This window comes from Melospiza melodia, chromosome 7, assembly GCF_035770615.1.
Source record: "Melospiza melodia melodia isolate bMelMel2 chromosome 7, bMelMel2.pri, whole genome shotgun sequence".
NCBI lineage: Eukaryota > Metazoa > Chordata > Aves > Passeriformes > Passerellidae > Melospiza > Melospiza melodia.
The window spans coordinates 28524632-28547337 of NC_086200.1; the positions used below are offsets into that span (position 1 = coordinate 28524632).

General features: G+C 42.3%; 1 protein-coding gene across 1 annotated transcript; it reads right to left on the reverse strand.

Moving 5' to 3' along the window:
• Positions 1 to 15429: 15429 nt before the first annotated feature.
• TMEM38A (transmembrane protein 38A) lies at positions 15430 to 22660 on the reverse strand. Its single transcript, XM_063160938.1, has 6 exons — positions 22503 to 22660; positions 20399 to 20555; positions 19304 to 19488; positions 17853 to 17940; positions 17629 to 17746; positions 15430 to 17384 (listed from the first exon to the last, which is right to left on the reverse strand). Exons 1-6 carry the CDS (start codon positions 22624 to 22626, stop codon positions 17169 to 17171), a joined length of 888 nt encoding a protein of 295 aa, XP_063017008.1. The 5' UTR covers positions 22627 to 22660; the 3' UTR covers positions 15430 to 17168.
• Positions 22661 to 22706: the final 46 nt, after the last annotated feature.

Below are 22706 nucleotides of genomic sequence, written 5' to 3' on the forward strand. Positions count from 1 at the left end.
CTGGGCTCCACTGGCTGCTGCTGCCAGGCAGGAGCTCTGTGACCTTCCAAAGGCATCCCCTGAAGGACTGAATCCCTCTGGGGGCCTGCCTTGCTTTGGAAAGTCAGGTTTCTGCTAAGGAGGGCAGGAGCCTCCCCTGAAATGGAAAAGGTAAACCCCCTTGTCACGGGCATATTTTCTGAAAAATCCTTTCATTAGGATCTTTTCTCCTGAGAAGCTTCAGCTTCCCCATGTTTTGCTGCTTTGGAGAATTGTTTACCCAGCATGTGAATTGTCTTTACTTGATGACCACTGACAGCCACCTGTGTTGAGGCTGTGAGAAGTCACAAGATTTTATTGTCATTCCTTTTCTAGCCTTCTGATGAAATCCTTCTGTTCTTTAGTATAATTTTAATATTTCATTTTCCGTTAATATATATATCATAAAATACTAAATCAGTCTTCTGAAATGGAGTCATCCTGAGACCCCTGTGAACATGACCACGTCCCCTCCCTCCAAATTGCTATAAATTTTAAATTAAGGGGCTCTCAGGCAAAAATATGGGAGCAGGAATAACAATTCTTTAATAGGGAAGAAAATGAAAAGATAACCAACACTGATATAGTCAGAACCCAACCTGACACCCTGTGTTGGCAGCAGTCCCATTGGAATTGTGGCTCAGCCCTCCTGCAATGTCAGGGGTGGCTCTGCTGGAGCAGGGATCCTGTAGAGAAGCCATCCCAGGAAGCTGCCACCAGCAGCTGGCACCAGCACCAAGTGCCACCGCTGTGAAACAGAGAGGAGGGAGAGGAAAATGACATTTTTGAGCTCGTTTCTGTGCTGTGTTTCCCCCGGCCCTGTGTGAACCCCGAGGTCTGTGCCAGGAGCACGATGAGGTTCCTGCAGCCATATCTAGGTCAGTGTGTGCTGCTGTTGTCCTGACGACTGAGTGACCCACTTTCCCCTCATTTGTGGAAGCAGCTGCCAATGGGGCCAGGGCATGGCCAGCACAAAGGCACAGCACCTTCCTCCTGCCTTTGTCTGCACGCTGGGTCCTACACAAACAGGGCTTTTCTCCTCCTAATTTATTTTTGTGTTTCTTGCAGAGAAAATCCCTCATTTTCTGAGCCCCTCTCTTATTTGATAGCTGAGGTGAGGTGTGTGAAGGGTTGTGCTGTTTTTGCTGCCATGGATGGCAGTCTGCACATCTGGAATTTGATTTCTGGCACAGCCAGGTTTATTATCCAGGATTTGCATCCTCACATCACCTTCCTGTGGATGAGGGGCGCAGGGACTGTGATTTCCAAGGAAATCAGGGATCTGGTGGTGTGGGTGGACCTGTGGATCTGCAAGGACTAAATCATCCTGTGCTGTGGCAAACTGCTGCTCCTGCCTCTTGGTTGCCATGTGCTTGACTGGTTTCTGTGTTCCTCAGACGAACACAATCAATTCTTCCTTCCTGTTTATTGTGTTTCTTGCATCTCATTCATAACAGATGGGTAATTAGAAATATTTTGGGGCTGTATCTGCCCCAGGAATGATCCTAGCTTTGAGGAGAGGGCTTTTCTCCTCCTTTTCTCCTCCAAATTTATTTTTGTGTTTCTTGCAGAGAAAATCCCTCATTTTGTGAGCCCCTCTTTTATGTGATAGCTGAGGTGTGTGGAAGGGTTTGAAAAAGGAACCTGTGCTGCTTCTGCTGCCATGGATCACAGTCTGCACATCTGGAATTTGATTTCTGGCAGAGCCAGGTTTATTATCCAGGATTTGCATCCCAAAGAACAATCCCTACATCACCTCCCTGTGGATGAGGGGCACAGGATTGTCTGTTCTTCCTCAGAACAACACAAAAAAATCTTCCTTCCTGTTTATTGTGTTTATGGGGTTAATTATCCACCATTCATAACAGGTGGATAATTAGAAATATTTTTGGGCTGTATCTGCCCCAGGAATGATCCTACCTTTGAGGATAAGTGGGATCCTACACACAACCCTGAGAAATCCACAGAGTGGGATCAGCACGGGGTAGGGACAGACCCTGCAGCAGCTGCCCCAAGAGCTCCAGGTAGGAAAGCACCAAGGCAAGAAGCCTGGCCAACATTTCTGTGTGGATTATCCTCATCCCTGAGAGGGCAGAGACAGAAAAAACCTTTTAGGACCTGGCTCTGGTGAGCCCGTGAAAGCAGCCAGAGCTGCATTTCTGTGGTGTGCAAAGTGAAATGAGCTGGAGAGAGATCATGAAGAAAATGAGAAATCATGAAGATTATTTCATGAGAAATCATGAAGATGATGAGAAATCATGAAGATTTCTCTTCATGGCTGTCACCAAAGTGCACTGAGCAGGGCTGGGGAGCTCTCAGGGTTTAGGAGCGAGCAGAGGGTTGCAGACAGAAGCAGGGAGCTGGTGCCAGCCTGCAGTGCCACCCTGCTCTGTCCCTGCTGGTTGCTATGGCATTTCCATTTCTGCTTCTCTGCAAGGGGGATTTGTGGTTTTTCCCTGGTTACTGAGCAAACCTCAGCAGTGTGGAGTCACCACTAATGTAAAACACAGGGATATGGGGAAAATTAAGTTGGATATTTAGATGAGTCTGAACATCAGGGAATCACAGAATGGCTTGGGTTCGAAGAGACCTTAAAGATAATCCCATTCCAGTGTGAACAAGGACATGCAACTCTGATTGCCAGAACTCTGCAAGAAACTGAAATATTAAAAATCTCTTGCTAAGGATTTTTCCTGTGAAAAACCTGGGGATTTTGGACCATGGATGACCCACTAAACAGCTTGGTCTTTCAGGACGAGGAACCTCATGACTGCAGCTGCAACATTTCAAGCCTTTACACTGCCACAGAATGATCCCTCATGTTTTAGTAGCCTCTTTTATGGTAGACATTTTGTGCAAATTAGTCTAATTAGGATTAAATTACCCCTGAAGTATATCCAGTGCAATTTATACATGGCATTTTTTTCCAGTTGAATAGAGAAATGAAAAGATTCTATAACCCTCATGTCCAGGTGTTTGAAGGTGATGAACCACCTCAATCAAGCCACCTCAGCCTTGAAATCCAGACAACTCAATCATACAAATACATTTTATTCAAAGGTTCTAGAAAATTGGTACAGCAGTATTTGACTTCTGAGGAGATGGAAAATCCATGAGTGTCACCATGATATTTTATGAAAGTCCCTTCACCAGGATTTCCTCTCTTGGCAAAATGAGAAGCCTCAGCTTCTCCATGTTTTGCTCCTCTGGAACAGGATTTGAAAAATTGTTTACCCAGCATGTGAATTGTTTTTAATTAATGACCAATCCCAGTCCAGCTGTGCTGGGACTCTGGTCAGTCATGAGTTTTTATTATTCATTCTTGTTTAAGCCTTCTGATGTCTCCTTTCTCTTTCTTTAGTCTAGGAATGGAATGGAATGGAATGGAATGGAATGGAATAGAATAGAATAGAATAGAATAGAATAGAATAGAATAGAATAGAATAGAATAGAATAGAATAGAATAGAATAGAATAATCAGCCTTCTGAGAACTTGGAGTCAATTCTCATCTCTCGCCTTATCCTGGGGACCCTCTGAGAACTTGGGAGTCAATTGTAGCTATGTTTACAACTACCTTACAATGTCCTATCACCTGTGTTAGACAGTGAGCTTCTACTCTACTGTGTAGACAGTGAGCTTCTAAAGTGCCAACATCACAGCAGAAGATGGAGACCAAGAAGAAGAAGAAGGAGAAAGGCTGGACATGCCCAGATTCCTCCATCTTGCCCCTGAACCCCCATACCAAAAACCCCAAAATCTACTTTTTCACCCCGTCATAACTTCACTAATATTCTGCTTAAACTGTCGTAGCTTGCTGATCTTCATATAAGGTTGGTTATTTTCTCCACAGGTTATAATCACACCCACAGGTGTTTTGGGCTCTGTGCCAGGGTCTCTTGGCAGGATCTTGGCCATCCAGGACAGCCACAGGGATGTCGCCTGAATTATTGAATCTGGGGCTTGTTGCCCTGGCCATTATTGATATTTGCATTCCAACTTGTGCCAATCGCAGCAGAAGACGGAGGCAAGAAGAAGAAGAAGGAGAAAGGCTGGGCACACCAGTTCCCTCCTATTGGCCCTGAACCCCCATACCAAAATCCGAAATACCCCTAGATCTACTTTTCCTACCTGTTACTTGTGCTTCAGACTATTAATGTTGTAAACTTTGCTCAGGTGTCATAATCATTCTAAAAGGTTGGTACTTGGCAATCCAGTGTCTAGGGCTCTGTGCCAGGGTCTCTGAGCCCCCTGGCAGGGATCTTGACCATCCAGGACAGCCAGAGAGATGTCCTGAATTCTGATACCACTGGAGCTTGTTGCTCTGGCCATTATTGATATCTGCCATTCCCAGCTTGTGCCAACATCACAGCAGAAGACAGAGGCCAAGAAGAAGAAGGAGAAAGGCTGGGCACACCCAGTTCCCTCCATATTGCCCCCTGAACCCCCATACCAAAAACCCCAAAATCTACTTTTCCACCCTGTGATAACTTCACTATTATTCTACTTAAATTGTTGTGGCTTGCAGATCTTCCTATAAGGTTGGTAACTTGCTCCAGGGGTCATAATCAAACCCACAGGTGTCTTGGGCTCTGTGCCAGGGTCTCTGAGCCCCCTGGCAGGGATCTTGACCATCCAGGACAGCCAGAGAGATGTCCTGAATTCTGACACCACTGGAGCTTGTTGCTCTGGCCATTATTGATATTTGCCTTTCCCAGCTTGTGCCAACATCACAGCAGAAGACGGAGGCCAAGAAGAAGAAGGAGAAAGGCTGGGCACAGCCAGTTCCCTCCATATTGCCCCCTGAACCCCCATACCAAAAACCCCAAAATCTACTTTTCCACCCTGTGATAACTTCACTATTATTCTACTTAAATTGTTGTGGCTTGCTGATCTTCAAGGTTGGTAATAATCAAACCCACAGGTGTTTTGGGCTCTGTGCCAGGGTCTCTGAGCCCCCTGGCAGTTCAGGACAGCCAGGGGATGTCCTGGGTTCCCACACCTTGGATGAGTTTTAAGGTCCCTCCCAACCCAAACCAACCCGGGATTCTATGATTAAAAAAAGAACATGAAAACTCTGGATTGAGCCATTTTGGATTGCTTGGTTACAGAACACAGCGCAACAGCATTGATCCAGAAAACCACATTTCTTACACCTTGCTGCAGCAAAGCCTGCAGCTGATTTCAAACCCCCACACTTTGCTGCTGGCCAGCTCAGCAGTGAGAAACAGCCCTAATAAAAGGCAACTCTGCTCCCAGGGAAGCTTTTCATACACAGTGGAGGCTGAAATTCCTCCACTGCTTCCCCTGCTGTGCCTTTTACAAGAGAGATTCCCACTTTTCCAGAAAAATCTGTGTGACACCTTTTAAGTGACGCATTCACTGAATTAAATCAAACAGCCAGCTGGGGAAAATTCAGATAAATTAAGAAGACAAAGCAAATAGAAATAAATTGAGCACATTCATGCATGAGAGCCCTCACCCAGCAGCCTGTTCACTGATACACAAGATTATGTTCATGGATGCTTTTCATACATGCAAAATTAAAATATATAGAATATAGAATAATATATAAATATATGACATTCATATATTACTATATATTCTATATAGAATATAGAATAATATAGAAATATAATATAGAATATATTGTAATATAGAAATATATTATAGAAATATTATATTGATATCTAGAAATATAATACAGAATATATTATAATATATAAATAAAGGGAATATATATAAAATAAATGTCAATATAACTATGAATATATTTTTATATAAATAAAGGGGATCCCTTAAATAAAGGGAATATAAATAAATCTATATTTTTAATATAAATAAGGGGAATTTCCCAAATAAAGGGAATATAAATAAATTTGTATTTTAATATGAATATAATAAATATAGTCTTATTTATTGTTGTATATATTTATATATTGTAAATATAAATATTTAGAATATATATAAATAAAGGGAATATATATATAAATAAATGTCAATGTAACTATATAAATATATTTTATATAAATAAAGGGAATCTCCTAAATAAAGGGAATATAAATAAATCTGTATTTTTTTATATAAATAAAGGGGAATTCCCAAATGAAGGGAATATAAATAAATCTGTAATATTTTTATAAATAAAGGGAATTTCCCAAATAAAGAGAATATAAATAAATCAGTGTTTTTATATAATTAAGGGTAGTTTCCTAAATAAAGGGAAAATAAGTAAATCTGTATTTTTAAATATAAATAAAGGGAATTTCCCAAATAAACGGAATATAAATAAATAATATTTTTATACAACAAATATAAAGGTGTGTTGTGTCATATGAGATTAAAATTACTTCAGAGCTGGTATAATTTCTCCCCAGAATTATGTAAACTTTCATGGTCATACAGAATCATGTGATAAAGCGGTACAAGAGGGAGTGCTAAAATTAGGAAGGGGAATGGCTCTGTCTCAGCTTTCTTTGGGACTGGGCTGAGTGCAAAGTGATCCCTGGCGGGGCCTGTGCCAGCCAGAGAGGAAAGAGCTCCCTGGGCTGGGAATTGTGTCTGTCCTGCTGTCCCACAGGGACCAGGCTCAGCACAAAGCCCTGGAATAATGTATCAGCTCTCAGCAACACTGCAGGAGTTAAGGGAAATTCTTGTGTAGCTTTACACTCCAGCCCACAGGAGTTCCAAACCTTGCAGTGAGAGGGAGTGGGTTTAGTTTATTGTCTTTATTGTGAAAATCCGATCACGTTACATCCTTCAACCCGAAAATGGCTGAGGTCCAACACACCTTGAAAGGTGTTGTACATAAAACTCAGCACTGTGTCCTTACATGCTGACCAATCTTAGAATCATTAAGGTTGGAAAAGATCTCCAAAATCACCGAGTTCAACCTTAAATTTCAGCCCCTCTGGGGTTCTCATGGATTCCTCCCAGAGGCTGCAGCTCCAACTACTCTGCAAAGAGAAACTGCAAAAACTGGGCTGAGCCCTCCCTGCCCAAAGAGCAGCTTCACCTCCCTGCAGGAGATCCTGCTGGGCTTCCTGTCACTGACACGTTTTATGAAAAATCATTTTTCCTCCTGAGAAGCTGAAAGGCCTCAGGAACAAAATGTAAACATTGATTATCTGCTGCTGTGGAATGCAACAGGTGCATCTGTGATTGGCTCATGTGGTTGTTTCTAATTAATGGCCAATCACAGTCAGCTGGCTCGGACTCTCTCCCAGACAGAAGCTTTTGTTATCATTCTTTTTCTATTCTTAGCTTAGCCAGCCTTCTGATGAAATCTTTTCTTCTATTCTTTTAGTATAGAAGAATATACTAAATATTCATATATTTAATTTTTAATCTAATAAATATAGTAAAACAGTAAATTTAATATAACTTTTAATATAATATATATCATAATATAGAAAATATTTTTATATAATTTAAATTTTTATATAATATTTAATATATCCTATATCCTATATTCTATATCCTATATAATATATATTATATATTATATATTATATATTACATATTACATATTATATATTACATATTATATATTATATATTATATTATGTATTGTATAATATAATATATAATAAATATATATGACATAATAAATAATATATAATTATATAAAATATATACAATGTATTATATATAATAATATAGTATATATTATTATATATAATATATAATATATAATATATAATACATATGTAATATATGATATGTAATATGTAATATATGATATGTAATATGCATAATGATATATTATATATATTATATAATATATTATATTTATATATAATAAAATTATAAATCAAGCCTTCTGAAACATGGAGTCAGATCCTTGTCTCTTCCCTCATCCTAAGACCCCATGTGAACACCTCCTTGGGAGGCATTTTTATGCAACTCAGAGCCTTTCTCATTTAAAATGGAGTCTGAGGGAATGATTTCCACCAGGGAGAAGCTGAGTTTTGTAATTCCCGTAAATCTGAGTCACTGCTGCCCACTGCCAGTTGCCACTTTAGGAGCTCAGTCTGGCAACTGCGTCCCAGTGGGCAGAGGAAGTGGGAAATGTTTGGGCATTGTCCAAGAGGAGAAGTTCTGCACAAACACTTCTTGCTGTTCCAGGGCTGGATGGGAGTGCAGCTTGTGTTGTCCAGGATTTTGGGAAAGAGTAGTAGTGAAAAATAAGGAATTCAGTGTACTATAATAGACCTAATTAAAGTGCACCACCCCGGACAGAACTGTAATGGGCCAATCGGGAGCCTTAAACCTTCATGCAAATGAAGGATCCAAAATGAAAAAAAAAAACGCCAATAATTTTTTTTTTTTTAATTTTTAAAGTTTAATGATAATAACATGGTTATAAAAATAGCAATATAATTAGAGTAATAATAATGTGGACAATTTGGATTAGGATAATATGAGACAGTAAGAACAAAGAGTTATGGACAGTCTGGGTACCTCTTTCTGGGCAAAATAAGCCCGAAAAAGGACACAGTTAACAGAGGATTAACCCTTAAAAACAACAGCCTGTTGCATATTCATACATCTCATACATGATGCATAAATTCCATTCAAACACAGGATTCTGTCTGGGCAGCGTCAACTTCTTCCTCTGAATCTTCATGGGTGAGCAAGGTGGGAAGAAGTTCGTTTCTCCTGATAATGGGGCAATAAATTCTCTTTCTCTGAAAAATTCAGGTGTCCTGTGGCTGCTATCTCGCTGCAATTCCTTTCTTTAAAAAAGTATCTTACATAACATCGTTTCTATTTTAACATTTTGTTATAACCCAAAACTATATTTACCACAGTACTTAAGAGAATTAATACAACATCACTTTCTAACATATAATATTCATTTTAATATTTGCAAAAAGTCAATCATAAAATACACATTTTTCACAAAAAGGGCAAAAAAAAAAAAAAAAACAGGATAAAAAGGGAACTTCTGATTGAGAGGAATTGCAGATTTGTCTTTCCAAACAAGCTGTGGGGCTGCTGGTAGATAAAACCAGCACTGGGAGATAAAAGAAACAATGGGAAAGATTCCACTGATTGATGAATGGAAAAAGAGATATTTGCTTTTACAAATAAACTTTAGGTTTGCTGATGAAATTAAATTAGACATTGAAAGATGAAAGAAACAATGGAGAAGCAAAACCCCTAAATTCTGTAAGAATTAAAAATTGAAAGGGAGGGTTATAGATTAGAGGGAAATCTTTGGTATCAAGAGTATCAGGAAGTCTGAACCTCTCCAGTACCTCAGAAATGGGGAAAGAGAGAAGGAAATTGGGATAAAAAGGAGGCTGCATCCTCCAAAAATCTGAGAGATCCCATTGGAATGCCCCATGGCCTCTCCCTTTATTTGAATAAAGTCAAAGGACTCCTCTGTCTCCTTTTTGGACATAAACCTCTGCTGTTTGTGGATTCATTTTCCTAACATAACAAAATCCCACAACCAAAAAATAATCTATAATTTCTGTGGGTTTTTGCCTCTTTCAGGCAACTGAACTGAGCATGTGAGAGACAACCAATATCAGCTGCTGTGCTTTTCCTGGTTCTCCCATGAAATGAGATTTCAGGGGCTGCTGTCTATCCCTGGCATACAGAGGAAAAATTAATGAAAAATTAGTAATCTGCATTTATGGGCTCCTTTTGCAGACAATACTTGATTAATCTCCACAGTCATTTACCCAAATAAGAGGAGATTAACCAACATCTTAATCTGTCATAAATCAAACGGGCAGGGAGCCTTACAAACAGCACAGAGCCTACATTGGGGTTTAGCCTACATTATTCTAAATCTAATTTAAGCCAACACCAGCACTCTGAAAATGGATTTTTAGGCTGCATTTCAAGGCATCAAAATCTGGGATGCTTTCCCTGCTTCTCCTGCTGCATCCCCCTGCCATTGTCACCAATTCTTGTCACACACACAGAGAAAATCAGTGGCACAGAGGTCCCCAAGCCTGCAGAGCTTTTTTTTTGGGAATGCCAAGAGCTGCCAGCTCCATTGGGAAAATGTAGAGAATAAAAATGTAATCACTAGCAAAGAGCCCAGCAAGACAGAAATCAGAAGGAAAGAAGAAAATTCCCTTTCCTGAGGGATGCTGCAGCTGCCAGGAACTTGTGATTCCTCTGAGGAGCACCAGGGCTGGTGTGAAAAATGCCCAATCACTTGTTTTTAAAATTGTAAAAGTTTAATAGTAATAAAATGGTTATAAAAATAGTAATACAATTAGAGTAATAATAATTTGGACAATTTGAATTAGGACGATATGAGACAATAGAAACAAAGACTTAGGGACAGTCTGGGTACCTCTTTCTGGGCAAAATAAGCCCGAAAAAGGACACCCATTAACAGAGGATTAACTTTAAAAAGCAGTAACCTGTTGCATATTCATACATCTCATACATGATGCATAAATTCCATTCAAACACAGGATTCTGTCCGGTCATCTTCAATTCTTCCTCATAATCTTAATGGCATCTTCATGGCTGAGCGAGGTGGGAAGAAGTTTGTTTCTCCTGATAATGGGGCAATAAATTCCCTTTCTCTGAAAGATTCAGGTGTCCTGTGGCTGCTGTCTCAGTGTGAGTCCTTTCTTTAAAAAAGAAGTATCTTACATAGATAGCATCGTTTCTATTTTAACATTTTTTATCACTTTAAACTATATTTACCACACTACTTAAGAGAGTTAATACAGCATCACTTTCTAACACAACACATATAATATTAATTGAATTTTTGCCAAAAGCCAATCATCAAATGCACAGTTTTCACAGCTGGGATCACGGGGCAGCAGCGGTTTGGAATGCTGAGTTTTGGGGGAGCTCGCTGTAATTTGCAAATCAAAACCAAACAAAATCAGACGAGGAAATCTTTTCCGGGCACATTCTGGATTTCCTCGGGCTATAAAAATGTTGAAGCCTCCGAACATCTCGGACCTGTTTTCCTGCATTCCAGGGCTATAGCCTACCTGTACCCTAAGGCTAAGATGGAATCTCTGTCTCACACCGATCCTCCCTGACATTCGCAAGCTCCTTAAATAAAATAAAAAATAAAAAAAAATCCCTCCCAGATTCGCTTTTGGCAAGCAAAGGAAGCAGATAAGGAAATATAAACGGCATTTTTTTTTTTTTTTTTTGCTAAGGATAACGCGTGAAAGATGCAAAAGCGCAAGTGTGAAAGACAGCCCAGACTCCGAGGCGCTCCTGAGTGTTGATCTTCGCACCATCAGCATCTTTTTGTGGCAGATGCCACCGCAGAGGTGAAGTGAGGAGCAGCTGTGACTCGGCACGGCAGCCTGGGCAGGATGGAGAGGAGATTTCTCGTTCTCTGCTCGCTCCCGGCGCCTCCAGCCCCCATCAGCTCCTTCGCAGCCTGATGCTTTCGGAGCAGGATGGAATCCTCAGCTGCGAGGTGATTTTGTGGGTGTCCACCAGGTCGTGGCGGTGTCTGATGAAATTCCAGCCCCTTCAATCGGCGTTTCCTTGTTGGGCACCGCAGGGTGAACCAGATGCCTTGGGGGCAATGCTGAGAGCATCCTAAAGAGGAAAATATCCACACACTGTACAGAGCGTTTGGCATCAGCAGTGGGATTTCTCTGCTCTGAGTCGTTTGCCTTGTCTGTGTCCTGTTTCCTGTTGGAAAAGAAATGAAATCTAGCAAAATGTTTAATTATAGTTTAGTTACGAGTTGTGCGTGAATTGGTTTGTTAAAAGCAGTTTTGCAGCCGTTGATAGTGTGCGTGTTGGGTTTTGTGTGTAACCTAGCAGGTAGTCTTAGGGATTTAATAAATATTTAAACTAGTGTAGGAAAGTAAGAATGCTAACCTGTCTGGAGGAAGCATACAATGCTCTTAGAATGAGATAAGCAGAAGATTAATGATTTTTTTGTGGACTAAGGAATGTATCACAAGGGGTCTGTGGCTAGACAAGGGGAACTGTTTCTTGGAGACCTTGTTATGAATCGCCTGTATAAAAAGGGAAGCACCCATATGTGAAATTGGGGGCTCGGACTTGGGATGTCAGTCCACCGGCTCCCCGGGCCCTTAATAAAGCACCCACAAAATTTATCCGAGTTTTGTGTCACTTATCAATCGGGCAACATTCCTGGGTGGAAGCAGCTCACACTAAATCCAAACTCCCCTTGAGACCTTTCTGGGAACTCTTGTATAGATGTATATTCTGATTTCTCATTATTTGGACAAAGAATTAAAATTTAAGGCCGTAGGAAATGCCATTTTATCCCAGATTTACCTTCCTTAGCATCCTCACAGGAACCATTTACACCCTCTGTGAAAAATGCATGTATTTTATGTTGGCTTTTTGCAAATATTCAAATGAATAATATATGTGTTGTGTTAGAAAGTAGCGCTGTATTAATTCTCTTGAGTACTGTGTTAAATATAATTTTAGGTTATAAAAATTGTTAAAATAGAAACGATGCTATGTAGGATACTTTTTTTAAGAAAAGGACTTGCAGCTAGATAGCAGCCACAGGACACCTAAGTCTTTCAGAGAAAAAGAATTTATTGCTCTCTTATCAGAGGAAACAAACTTCTTCCCACCTCGAAGGCGCTGTTGGGATTCAAAGGAAGAAGCTGAGGATGACCAGACAGAATCCTGTGTTTGAATGGAATTTATGCATCATGTATGAGATGTATGAATATGCAACAGGTTATTGCTTTTAAGGATTAATCGTCTGTGAACTGTGTCTTTATTTTGCCCAGAAAAAGGTACCCAGACTGTCTGTAACTCTTTGTTTCTATTGTCTCATATTGTCCTAATTCAAGTTGTCCAAATTGTTATTACTCTAATTGTGTTACTATTTTTTAACCATTTTACTACTATCAAACTTTTAAAATTTTAAAAACAAGTGATTGGCGTTTTTCACACCCTTCAAAGAACAGCACAAGAACCATAAAACACAGAATCATAGCTAAGGGCCAGAAAAAGCTGAAACACACCAAGCTCTAATTTTTAATGCTTTTTTTTGTGCCCTTAAAGCACCATGAACAGGCTGCAGGAAGGAGCAGGCATTTGGCAGCTGATCACCTGGCAAGTGATAAAAGGGAAAACTTCTGTAGAGCTCAGGAGGCTGCCAAGGTAACTTCCACCTTTATCCTCTGGGTCTTTCTGCTTTGCTGCATTATATAATTCGTTTATTCTTTGGACAAAGCGTGCAATAATGTAAATATTGGCATAATAGCAAAAGGAAAAGTGGAAACCAAGAACACTGGTTGCTCTGGCTTGGTGCTCTTGCACTGGCTTTGCCCTTTCTGAAATTCTTCCCTTTGTCCTCCTCTTTTTGTTACTTCATTTACTGTGAGGAATTATTAATGCTCTGTGTAAATTGATCCCCTGGGTTTGTTTGTTGTTTTTTTTTTTTTTTTTTTTTTTGTTTTAAATTACAAACACACAAGGCCTGTGGAGCTTTCCCTATCTGTGGAGCTGATCTGCCACTGTGGAAAAGCTGCAGGCACCGAGTTTGGCTCTGCGACAGGAAAAGGGAAACCTGTCAATCCACGTGAAATGCTGAAACAGCAACTGAAACATTTGCTTTTCCCAGCAGGCACCCAGGGCCTCTTTGAGGATTAAACCTACTGCTAAATTTAGCCTGGTCTCACTGGAGTCGGTATCAGAAGTTATCAGATCAGGACATCTCTGGAGGGAATGACGTCTGTCCCTGCAAGGCTGAGCCCTGCCAGGCTCCTGTCCTGGGAGCTGGGAATGTTCTGTGGAGGAACAATTAATCAAAAATGATTTATTCCCACAAGGTGGGATTCTTCAGAGGATGGGAGAAACCTGCTCTCATCAGCCCGTTCACATATTCACAAAATAACCCTGACCTGAATGTCACAGGGTTAAACCACCTGAATTATTGTGACCCATTCTTTTCTGAGCTGGTTTTCTTAGTTTAAATGCAACTTACACTCTCGTCTGCTCTAAATTAAGGAGTGTTTATGAATATTCTAAGAGTTAAATCAGAAGGGAAGGAAGGGAAGGGAAGGGAAGGGAAGGGAAGGGAAGGGAAGGGAAGGGAAGGGAAGGGAAGGGAAGGGAAGGGAAGGGAAGGGAAGGGAAGGGAAGGGAAGAGAAGAGAAGAGAAGAGAAGAGAAGAGAAGAGAAGAGAAGAGAAGAGAAGAGAAGAGAAGAGAAGAGAAGAGAAGAGAAGAGAAGAGAAGAGAAGAGAAGAGAAGAGAAGAGAAGAGAAGAGAAGAGAAGAGAAGAGAAGAGAAGAGAGAGAGAGCCTTCAAAATATAAACAGGTTTTGCAGATTCTTGTTTGTGTCGATTGGCTGTGTCATGATTTCCTCATCATTCCACCTCTGAGCTGTGCAAATAAATTATTCCATCCCTTCAGAAACACCCCACTCCCATTTTTTTTTCTGTTTGGAGCAGAGCCTGAAGGAAGGAAGGGTCTGGAAGGGGCAGGTGGGGTTTCCAGAGGTGCTGGAGCAGCTCTGTGTCCCCCACAATTGTGCAGCTTTTCCAAATCCCATTTTTGCTCCTTGGGATGAAGGGCAGCAGGCTGGAATTGCACCAGCCTGGCAGTGCTGAGCCATGGAAATTCAAGACAAAGTTCCATTTCCCTCACTGGAAAAGCTTCACCAAATGGAATTTGTGATTCCTCTGTGGCTGTTGTATTCTCAAAATTAGTCCTGCTCCTGTTGGGTACTCTGAAGGTGTTCAGAGCTTAAATTTTAACCTCCTTTGGAATATTTCTTCTCTTTGTGTTTGATTAGAAGCTGTGATTGGACTCCGTTCAATTTTATTCAGAATCCAGATACTCTGAAGAGCAAAGACTGCACTCAGAGAGCAGAGCAGCAGCTACAGGACCACACTAAATATTCACTTCTGCAGAGAATTTGATTTTTTTCCCAGTTTTTCAATACTGATACTCCACATAAATCTGCTGGAACTCTGTGTGTGTGTGTGTATTTACCAGTCACAGGTGAATGCCCTCCTCCCTCTTACAGTGACAAAAGGAAAAACAGAGACAACTGGTATGAACAACAAGGGAGGGCAATTCCTTTTTCAAGGATTAAGGAATTTTCAAGGAAATTCTCAAGGGAATTTTTAAGGGAATAAGGAATTTCAAGGGAATTTTCAAGGAGCTTGTCAAGGGAATAAGGAAATTTCTAATTTATATTTATTCTTATTCCTAAATTTCCAATCCCTGAAATCTGAAGCTATCTGCTCTGAGAACACCACAAACACCTTTTACCCTGTTATTTCCATTTCTAACAGTTTCAGACACAGCTGCAGGACATTCATTCTGATCTCCTCCTTCAACCAGAATCATTTTGTCCCCAGGTCCTGGTGCCACAGAGCTCCTGCGTGGCTGGGAAGGGTAAAAAGCAAACAAACACAGAGATTTCCTCAGGGGCCACTGGACAATCAGAGTCACTTCACAATTTTTTTATTTGTTGACAGCTTTTATAAAACAAAATTCCCCTTGATCAGACACCTCATAGAACATTTATTTCAGCCTCGTGCATGCTCGTGACACACCAGGCCTCCAGCAGAGCAGCCTCTGCAGGAGCAGACAGAGCTGAAAGCAGAATTCCTGCTCTCTGCTCAAGGGGAGGGAAACTCACAACATTAAGGCACTGTCAAACCCCAAACCCACACATTTGAACTTTCCTCCTGGCTTTTTCCCCTGCTTGCACACAGGGGAGGGTTTCTTACCTTTAATTAATTAACCATCAGCAGTTTTGAACAGGGACACACACACACACACACACACACAAAAACCCTCTTTCTCTCCAATCCTGTTTCCATTCCCAGCTGCAATGGAAACAGCAGCAAAAACCTCAGTGCCAGGGATGGAAAATGCCCAGTGCTGCATCCCCAGGCTTGCCACTGCCCCTGGGGTGATGCCAGCCCTTGGAAGATGCCGCTGATAAGAAGAAAATCAGTGATAAGAACAGCTTTGGACTACTCTAAAAGCCAGTGTAACACAAATGAGCTGACAGAGCCCTCCTGAGCCATGCAGGGCAGTTCAGGTTCTTCACCTCACAGGGCACAAGCTGCATCCACAGCCCAGCAATTTGGCCCCAGGGGACCTGCAGAGGTAATCAGGATTTTCAGCTGATTTTTATCAGTCATTTAAGGTAGTTTTTCATCAGCTGGTGTGAAATGCCCTGCTTCGGCCTTTTTAAGAATGTAGGAAGGTTTTTCCTGCCCCCAGGGAGTGTTCAGGATGTCCTGGAGCACTCCAGGATCACCAAACCAGCTGTGGGCTCAGGGCCACAACTAAAAGTTCCAAAAAAAGGCCAAATTCAGGTCCTTGCTCAGGTGCCCTGGCAATTACAAATAAATAATAATAAATACTTACACTCACACACACTCTTCCTGCATCCCAGAGGATCACAAACAAACCAGAGCCATGCTTCTCCCCTGGTTCAAGGTTTTGAGGTTGGGGTGGGACTCAGCAATGCCACACACAGCCCAGCATGGTGACAGTGCCAACACTGGCACTGGCAGCACTTCACAGCTTCAGAGCTCCTGCAAGCGCAGACCTGGCTGAGCAAATCAATGTCCTGACCATCAGAATGAGAGGGAACTGAGGTGAACAGGGTTTGGCTCAAAGGCCATGTCATTATTGCATTTGAAATGTCACATTGCTTGGAGATATGGCAGCTGTGGGAGCTGGGATAAACCAGAGCAGGCTCATACCAGAACATTCAATTTCCTTGAGTATGAAACCTGATTTTCACATTGTGCCTCAACAGTTTGTTGTTTTGGCAGACACTGAAAAGGTCAGTGAAAATTCCAAGGAATTTAAGAGTTGCAGGAGCACAAACCATTCATAAATAAACACAGTGAAAGATTTTACATCGATTGAAAATGCTGCATCAGATTTGCTGCCAGTTTGGGAAGTGGCACCCACTCCCCACCCTGGCACAAACCTCCAAATCCCTGAAAACCTGATCAGAATAGAGAGAGGCAGAGACCAAGAAGCAAGCAGCAGCACAGAGAGCAAAAATGAAATTCAGGGACCCAGCTGGCAGTGTCCTGGCTTCCACCTCTCCTCTGGGAGTCTGAGAGAGAAGGACTGGAGCATAAAGGAGGTCACAGGTGGCTCTGAGACTCAGCTCTGGAAGAATTTTCTTGGCCTATTTTCTGCGCCGTCGATTTTTTTATTCAGCTTTTTTTGCCTTCCTTTTCCTGGTGCCTTCGTTCAGCTCCTCTTTGGACTTGGCAGGAGGAGGAGGAGGAGGAGGGTGGGAAACCTCGTGGTGGTCGTGGTGGTGGCTTGGGTGGCCACTGGAGACAGGGCCAAAGAGGACAGGGCAGATGAGGTTCTCCAGAGGAGCAAAGGGTGAGGCGTGGGAGTGAGTGGCCGTCATGAAAACCTGCCAGGCAAAAAAGGAACACTCAGAGATCACACAGAGCAGGGAAATTCTGACCTGTGAGCATCCTCCTCACCCCACAGAACCTCCCTGATGCTGCATGACTCCAGGCACAAGGAGCTGCTTGTGTGATGGAGGATCCAGCATTGAATTTCCTGAGCAGGTCCTACAGACAGTGAATCCTGCAGTGGCTCAGGAAGGTGAATATTCCCACTTTAGGTTCTGTCATTTGCTGCTGTAAACTTACCTTGCAGACTATCATGAACATGCTGAAAAAGAAGATGAGGTTGGCTTCAGAGATGGGGAGCCAGTGGGTCTGCTGCAGGGTGAAGAGGACTGTGCCATACAGACTGGCCTTTGTAGGGCTGCAAGAGAAAAAAAGGAGATTTTCTGAGAGGTTTGCACCCAGCCCTGAGTGGTTCTTTCATTCCATTCTTCACCTGGCTGGGAATTTCCAGGCTGCTGACTTACAAGGACATATGAAGAATTTCATTTGTTTCAGGCTTCCAGACCCCACGCAGCAGCTGCTCAAAGTTTGACATCAAGGCCACACCAGAACCTGGGAGAGAGAGAAAGCTGTCAGAGCTGGAGCTGCCACAGGCTCTGGATCCTCGAGGGGACAAAGGGTTCTTGACATTCTCCCCAAATGCAGAAGTCAGCCTAAGCCTACAGAGCAGGGCAAACGCCTCCCTGACTTTCCACCAAGTGGATCCTGACTCAGGGAAAAGGCATTCGCCTCTTGCAGTCACTGATGCTCCAAACACAACCTTAAAGGCAAACTGACTGGCAGAACCCCCTGAAAAGACACAGGTGAGGTCAGAGGCAGCACAAACACCTGCACGGTGAGAACCTGAGCCCACACCTGTCACTGCCATATTTTCTGAAAAATCCCTTAGCCAGGATTTCTTCTCCTGGGAAGTTGAGCAGCCTCAGAGAAAAATGAAAACAATATTATCTCCTTTGCTTCTCCTGTGTTTTGCTGCTTTGGAATGTGGTTTGGACATTGTTTACCAACAGATAAATGTTTGATTGGTTTCATGTGAATTGTTTTTGCTTAATGACCAATCATGGTCCAGCTGCATTGGGACTCTGAAAGGGGTCACAGATTTTCATGATCATTCTGTCTGTATCCTTTCTCTATTCTTTAGTATACTCTTAGTATAGCATTCTATAATATAATAAATATAATATAATAATTCTATTATTTTCCATTCTGTTCTAATTGTAATATATATATATTATATAGATACTATATATTATAACAATCATATTATAATTCCATATAATTATATCATATATTATAGTAAATATAACACAATACAATGTAATATAATAACATACTACATTATCATTGTAATATATATTATATATAATATAGATATTAGATACCATAGTAATATAATAACTATACTATAATATATCTATTAAAATCATATTATATAATATATAATATATAATATATAATACAATAATATAGATTAGAATCATTTATAATATAATAATTATATTATATTACAATTGTAATGTATAGTATACACGACATATTATATTATATTATACTATATTATATTATATTATATTATATTATACTATATTATATTATATTATATTATACTATATTATATTATATTATATTATATTATATTATATTATATTATATTATATTATATTATATTATATTATATTATATTATATTATATTATATTATATTATATTATATTATATTATATTATTCTATATTATAATAATATATAATAATACATAAATATGATATTATTATGACACGACATAATATAACTTATCAGCCTCCTAAGAACACGGATTCAGATTCCTCACTCCTTCCACCACCGGGGCACCCCGGAAAACACAACACCCTCTCTGCTGCTCCCCCCGAGCTGTCCCCACACCATCCCAGGTGTCACCTTTGAGCCACCCCGTGGCCATCATGACGAACCAGCCGTGGTGGTACAGGTGGTGGGCGTGGTGCACCCCGGCCGAGATCTTGCGCACCCGCACCACCTCCTTCATGGCCACCAGGATCAGCTTCACGGGCAGGAAGCTGACACACTTGTAGAAGAGGTTCATGGGGCAGAAGAATATCAGGTACCTGCAAAAAAAAAAAAAACCAAAAAAAAACACCCCACGGGTTTGTTCTGATCTGGGATGTCTGCGGAGTGTGGCGGATTGAGTTGTGGCGGGTGAGGGGAAAATCTAAAAATAAAATATTCCTGATTTCATGGCTAATCCTGGAAGGAAACCATCATGCAATAAAGCTTCTCTACAGCAAGAGCTGAGTGAGCGCTCAGTAACTCAGAGAGCCCTCACTACTAACACTCCATCTTGAATAAAGCCCAATAATTTTAATTCAGAATCTTTTTGAAGTTTGTGTCTTGTATGGTCCAGAAGCATCAGCTCATAGAGAACAAGAAGATACATATACTGAAATTATATTACAGACAGAGGACAGATTTCAAACACTCCTTTTTCCAAAGACTGCCATATTTTTCAGCCCTGAAAGAAGATATTTCCCAAGTATAGAAAGCTAGATGGCTGATTTTCTCTAGTATAGAGAACTAGATGGCTGAGGGATTTATTCCAAGACTTCTATTTATGAAAACCTCATTCACAATATTTCCCAACAATGCTCATTCTGCCAGGCAAAAGCACCTACAGCCCACACACACTGGGGAAATCAAAGCTCCATTTGTGCACATTTCACCAACACAACAAATAAAATGCCCCCAAACCTCCAGGACGTGCCACCCCTTGCCCCGTGTGGGACCCGTGGGTGCTGCTGCTCCTGGCTCAGCAGTGCCTGCTATGAATAGAAGTGCCCCAGCCCAGATAATCACAGCATTAGGCAACTGGGCAGGGAAACTGGGAACCAGAGCCAGGAGTGCCTCAAAGGCAGCCTCAGCCCACCTCTGGTGTCCCCAGTTAATCCCAGTGGGATCAGAGCTGTGTCCCACAGGGAGAACATCTCCCCCCCCACACCAGGAGGGCTGCAGGGCACTCACCACACTGCTGTGGCCAGGATGACACTGGAGTTGTGGCTGAAGTAGGCAATGGGAGCCTCTCCCAGCAGCAGGTCAGCCAGGATGTAGCTCCCAAAGCAGTGGAGCATGGCACAGAGCCAGGAGGCAAAAGGGCTCCTCCGGGACATCTCCACGGCTCCTGTGGAAAAAATTGGGAATCTTGGAGTCACCAGTGGTGAAAGGGACCCTCAAGGCCATCTCAGAGAGAAGCAGGAACTTCAAGACCCAGGAAGAGGGAAGCTGGAGGTGCGTGTTCTCCCACAAAGCAACTCAAAGAGAAGCGCTTGTAAAACAAAATATACAAGTGAAACCCAAACAAGCACCAGAGACACCAAGAACCGACCACAGCCTGCAGATCCCCCAAAGATCTCACATGAATAGTCATTAGAAGTTTATGAACTGGCTGAGAGATTCTCTCCTTCATTCTGCTACCATAAAGAACATTTTTTCCCCTTGAAATCAGTGTCTTTTTACAGTCTAAAAATAAAATGCATACTGGTACCATTCTCTCCACTGCTTCAACCTAGGTGCCCTCAAGAATTCATGAACAATCTGTTCAGCTCTTTCATTCATAAGATAACCTGCAAAAATAGAACAGGAATTCTTAATCTTTATTTGAGAGAAGAGGATTTGAGGGTTCTACCCCACTCCTGTGCTAGTCTGGAAATACTTTGTGGTCTCCTCCCACAATCTGCTATGGCCTTTTTTTAAATTCCTGTAGCAATTTTCGTCCACCTTTGTACTTTTTCAGGGAAACCTCCCAATAATATAAATTCTGGGAACGTCTTTCACCACCTTAAAATACTCCAGAATTTTTTTGTGATTTTTTTTTTTTCAGATACAAACCAGTTCAGTGAGCGGACAAAGAGCGAAAACACTAAAAATGTTATATCAACACGATTACCTGGTACCCCTTAAACAGCAGTAAGAGGATCAGCACGAGCCAAAGCTGTGAGTGCCCAGGCTCTTCCATCCTCGGGGACATTTGAACCAGCTGAAAACACAGCGGCAGCGAGACAGCTGCAACAGCCGGGACACGAAACTGGTTCTATAGGAACCTGAGGTTTAGCTTGAGGCTTAAATTTAGCAACACTTGTTTTTCCTTGGCTCCACGAAGCCATGCTGTCTCCAAGGGGGAAACAGGACGGTTCTGTCCTGACACTGATCCGCAGCCCGTAGCTGTGGGATGGGAGCACTGCAGGAATCTGGGGAAAAGCACACCCCGGCCTTATCCAGTCCCAAGCGGATTGCTGGGCTTGCATATGTTTAAAAGCTATTTTTGTGAGGGCTGCCTGTGAATTGTTCGGTTCAGGGCTCCATGCTGGAAGGCAGCTGGGAGTGATCAGGGCTGGAAAGGCAGCGCTTGTTTACAGGAGTTTAAGGGGAACAGCGTGTGGATTGTACGGCTCGGAGGTCACACAACATGAGGTTTGAAAATCACTCCTGAGCTCAGGGGTGGTTTTCCCTTCAGTCACTGTGTAATCACCGGGAAACTGCTCAAAACAGAGCGTGAGGAGTGCACACATTGTCAAAATCAGAGGGAAAGGGGCGTTTGGGAAAGAGCGAGGCACAGCCAGGCCGTGACAAAGGCAGAAGGTGAAAGCCAAGGCACGGGTCTATCGATCTGTGCAAGATAAGCCCAAGAGAACAAACAAAGCAAGGTCAGTTATGGTTCCTGAGAACAGCTCAGGGCATGGTCCAGAGGGTGGGAAAAAACCAAGGTTTTACTTCCAGACGTTTCGTATATAAATAGGAGGAAGGTGCTGCCACAAAAATATTCGAGCCAAGGGATTGGCCAGAAACGCAACTCTGAGTCCTGGGGCGGCAGCCAAGTGACCGAACTGAAATACCCCAATGCTGCCGGAATCCAGCCTCAAATAAAACCCAGGATTATTGCTCAAAATCAGAGTCACGGGTTCGCGGGGGTTTTTCCTGCTTCATATTTAGGCACAGGTGTCGCAGCTGTGACACCGCCTGTGACAGGCGGCACAGGAGAGGCACGGGCAGGTGGCAGGACCTGTTGGTGCGGGCTCTGTGCCGGTACCGGAGCTCCCCCCGGGGCCCCCCGGCCAAGGGCCGCACTCACCGGGCTCGTACTTGAGGTAGAGGACGGAGATGATGAAGTAGGCGGTGTCGAAGAGCGGGAACACCGGCAGCGCGGCGAAGGCGGCCGCCAGCTCCCCGAGGGGCAGCGCCTCCGCCAGATCCATGGCGGCCCCGGAGCGCGGCTCTCAGTCCCCGGTTCTCGGTTCCCTGCCCCGGCCCGGCAGCTCCGTGCGGGGGATGCGGG

What these genes read in the sequence shown, in the direction of transcription:
- TMEM38A (XM_063160938.1), bottom strand. Translation starts at nt 22,626, where the DNA reads ATGGATCTGGCGGAGGCGCTGCCCCTCGGGGAGCTGGCGGCCGCCTTC. An exon ending in ATCCTGGCCACAGCAGTGTG is followed by an intron (nt 19,489 to 20,398) that starts GTGAGTGCCCTG and finishes TTTTTTTTGCAG; the next exon opens with GTACCTGATATTCTTCTGCC. An exon ending in GAAATTCTTCATATGTCCTT is followed by an intron (nt 17,747 to 17,852) that starts GTAAGTCAGCAG and finishes TTTCTCTTGCAG; the next exon opens with CCCTACAAAGGCCAGTCTGT.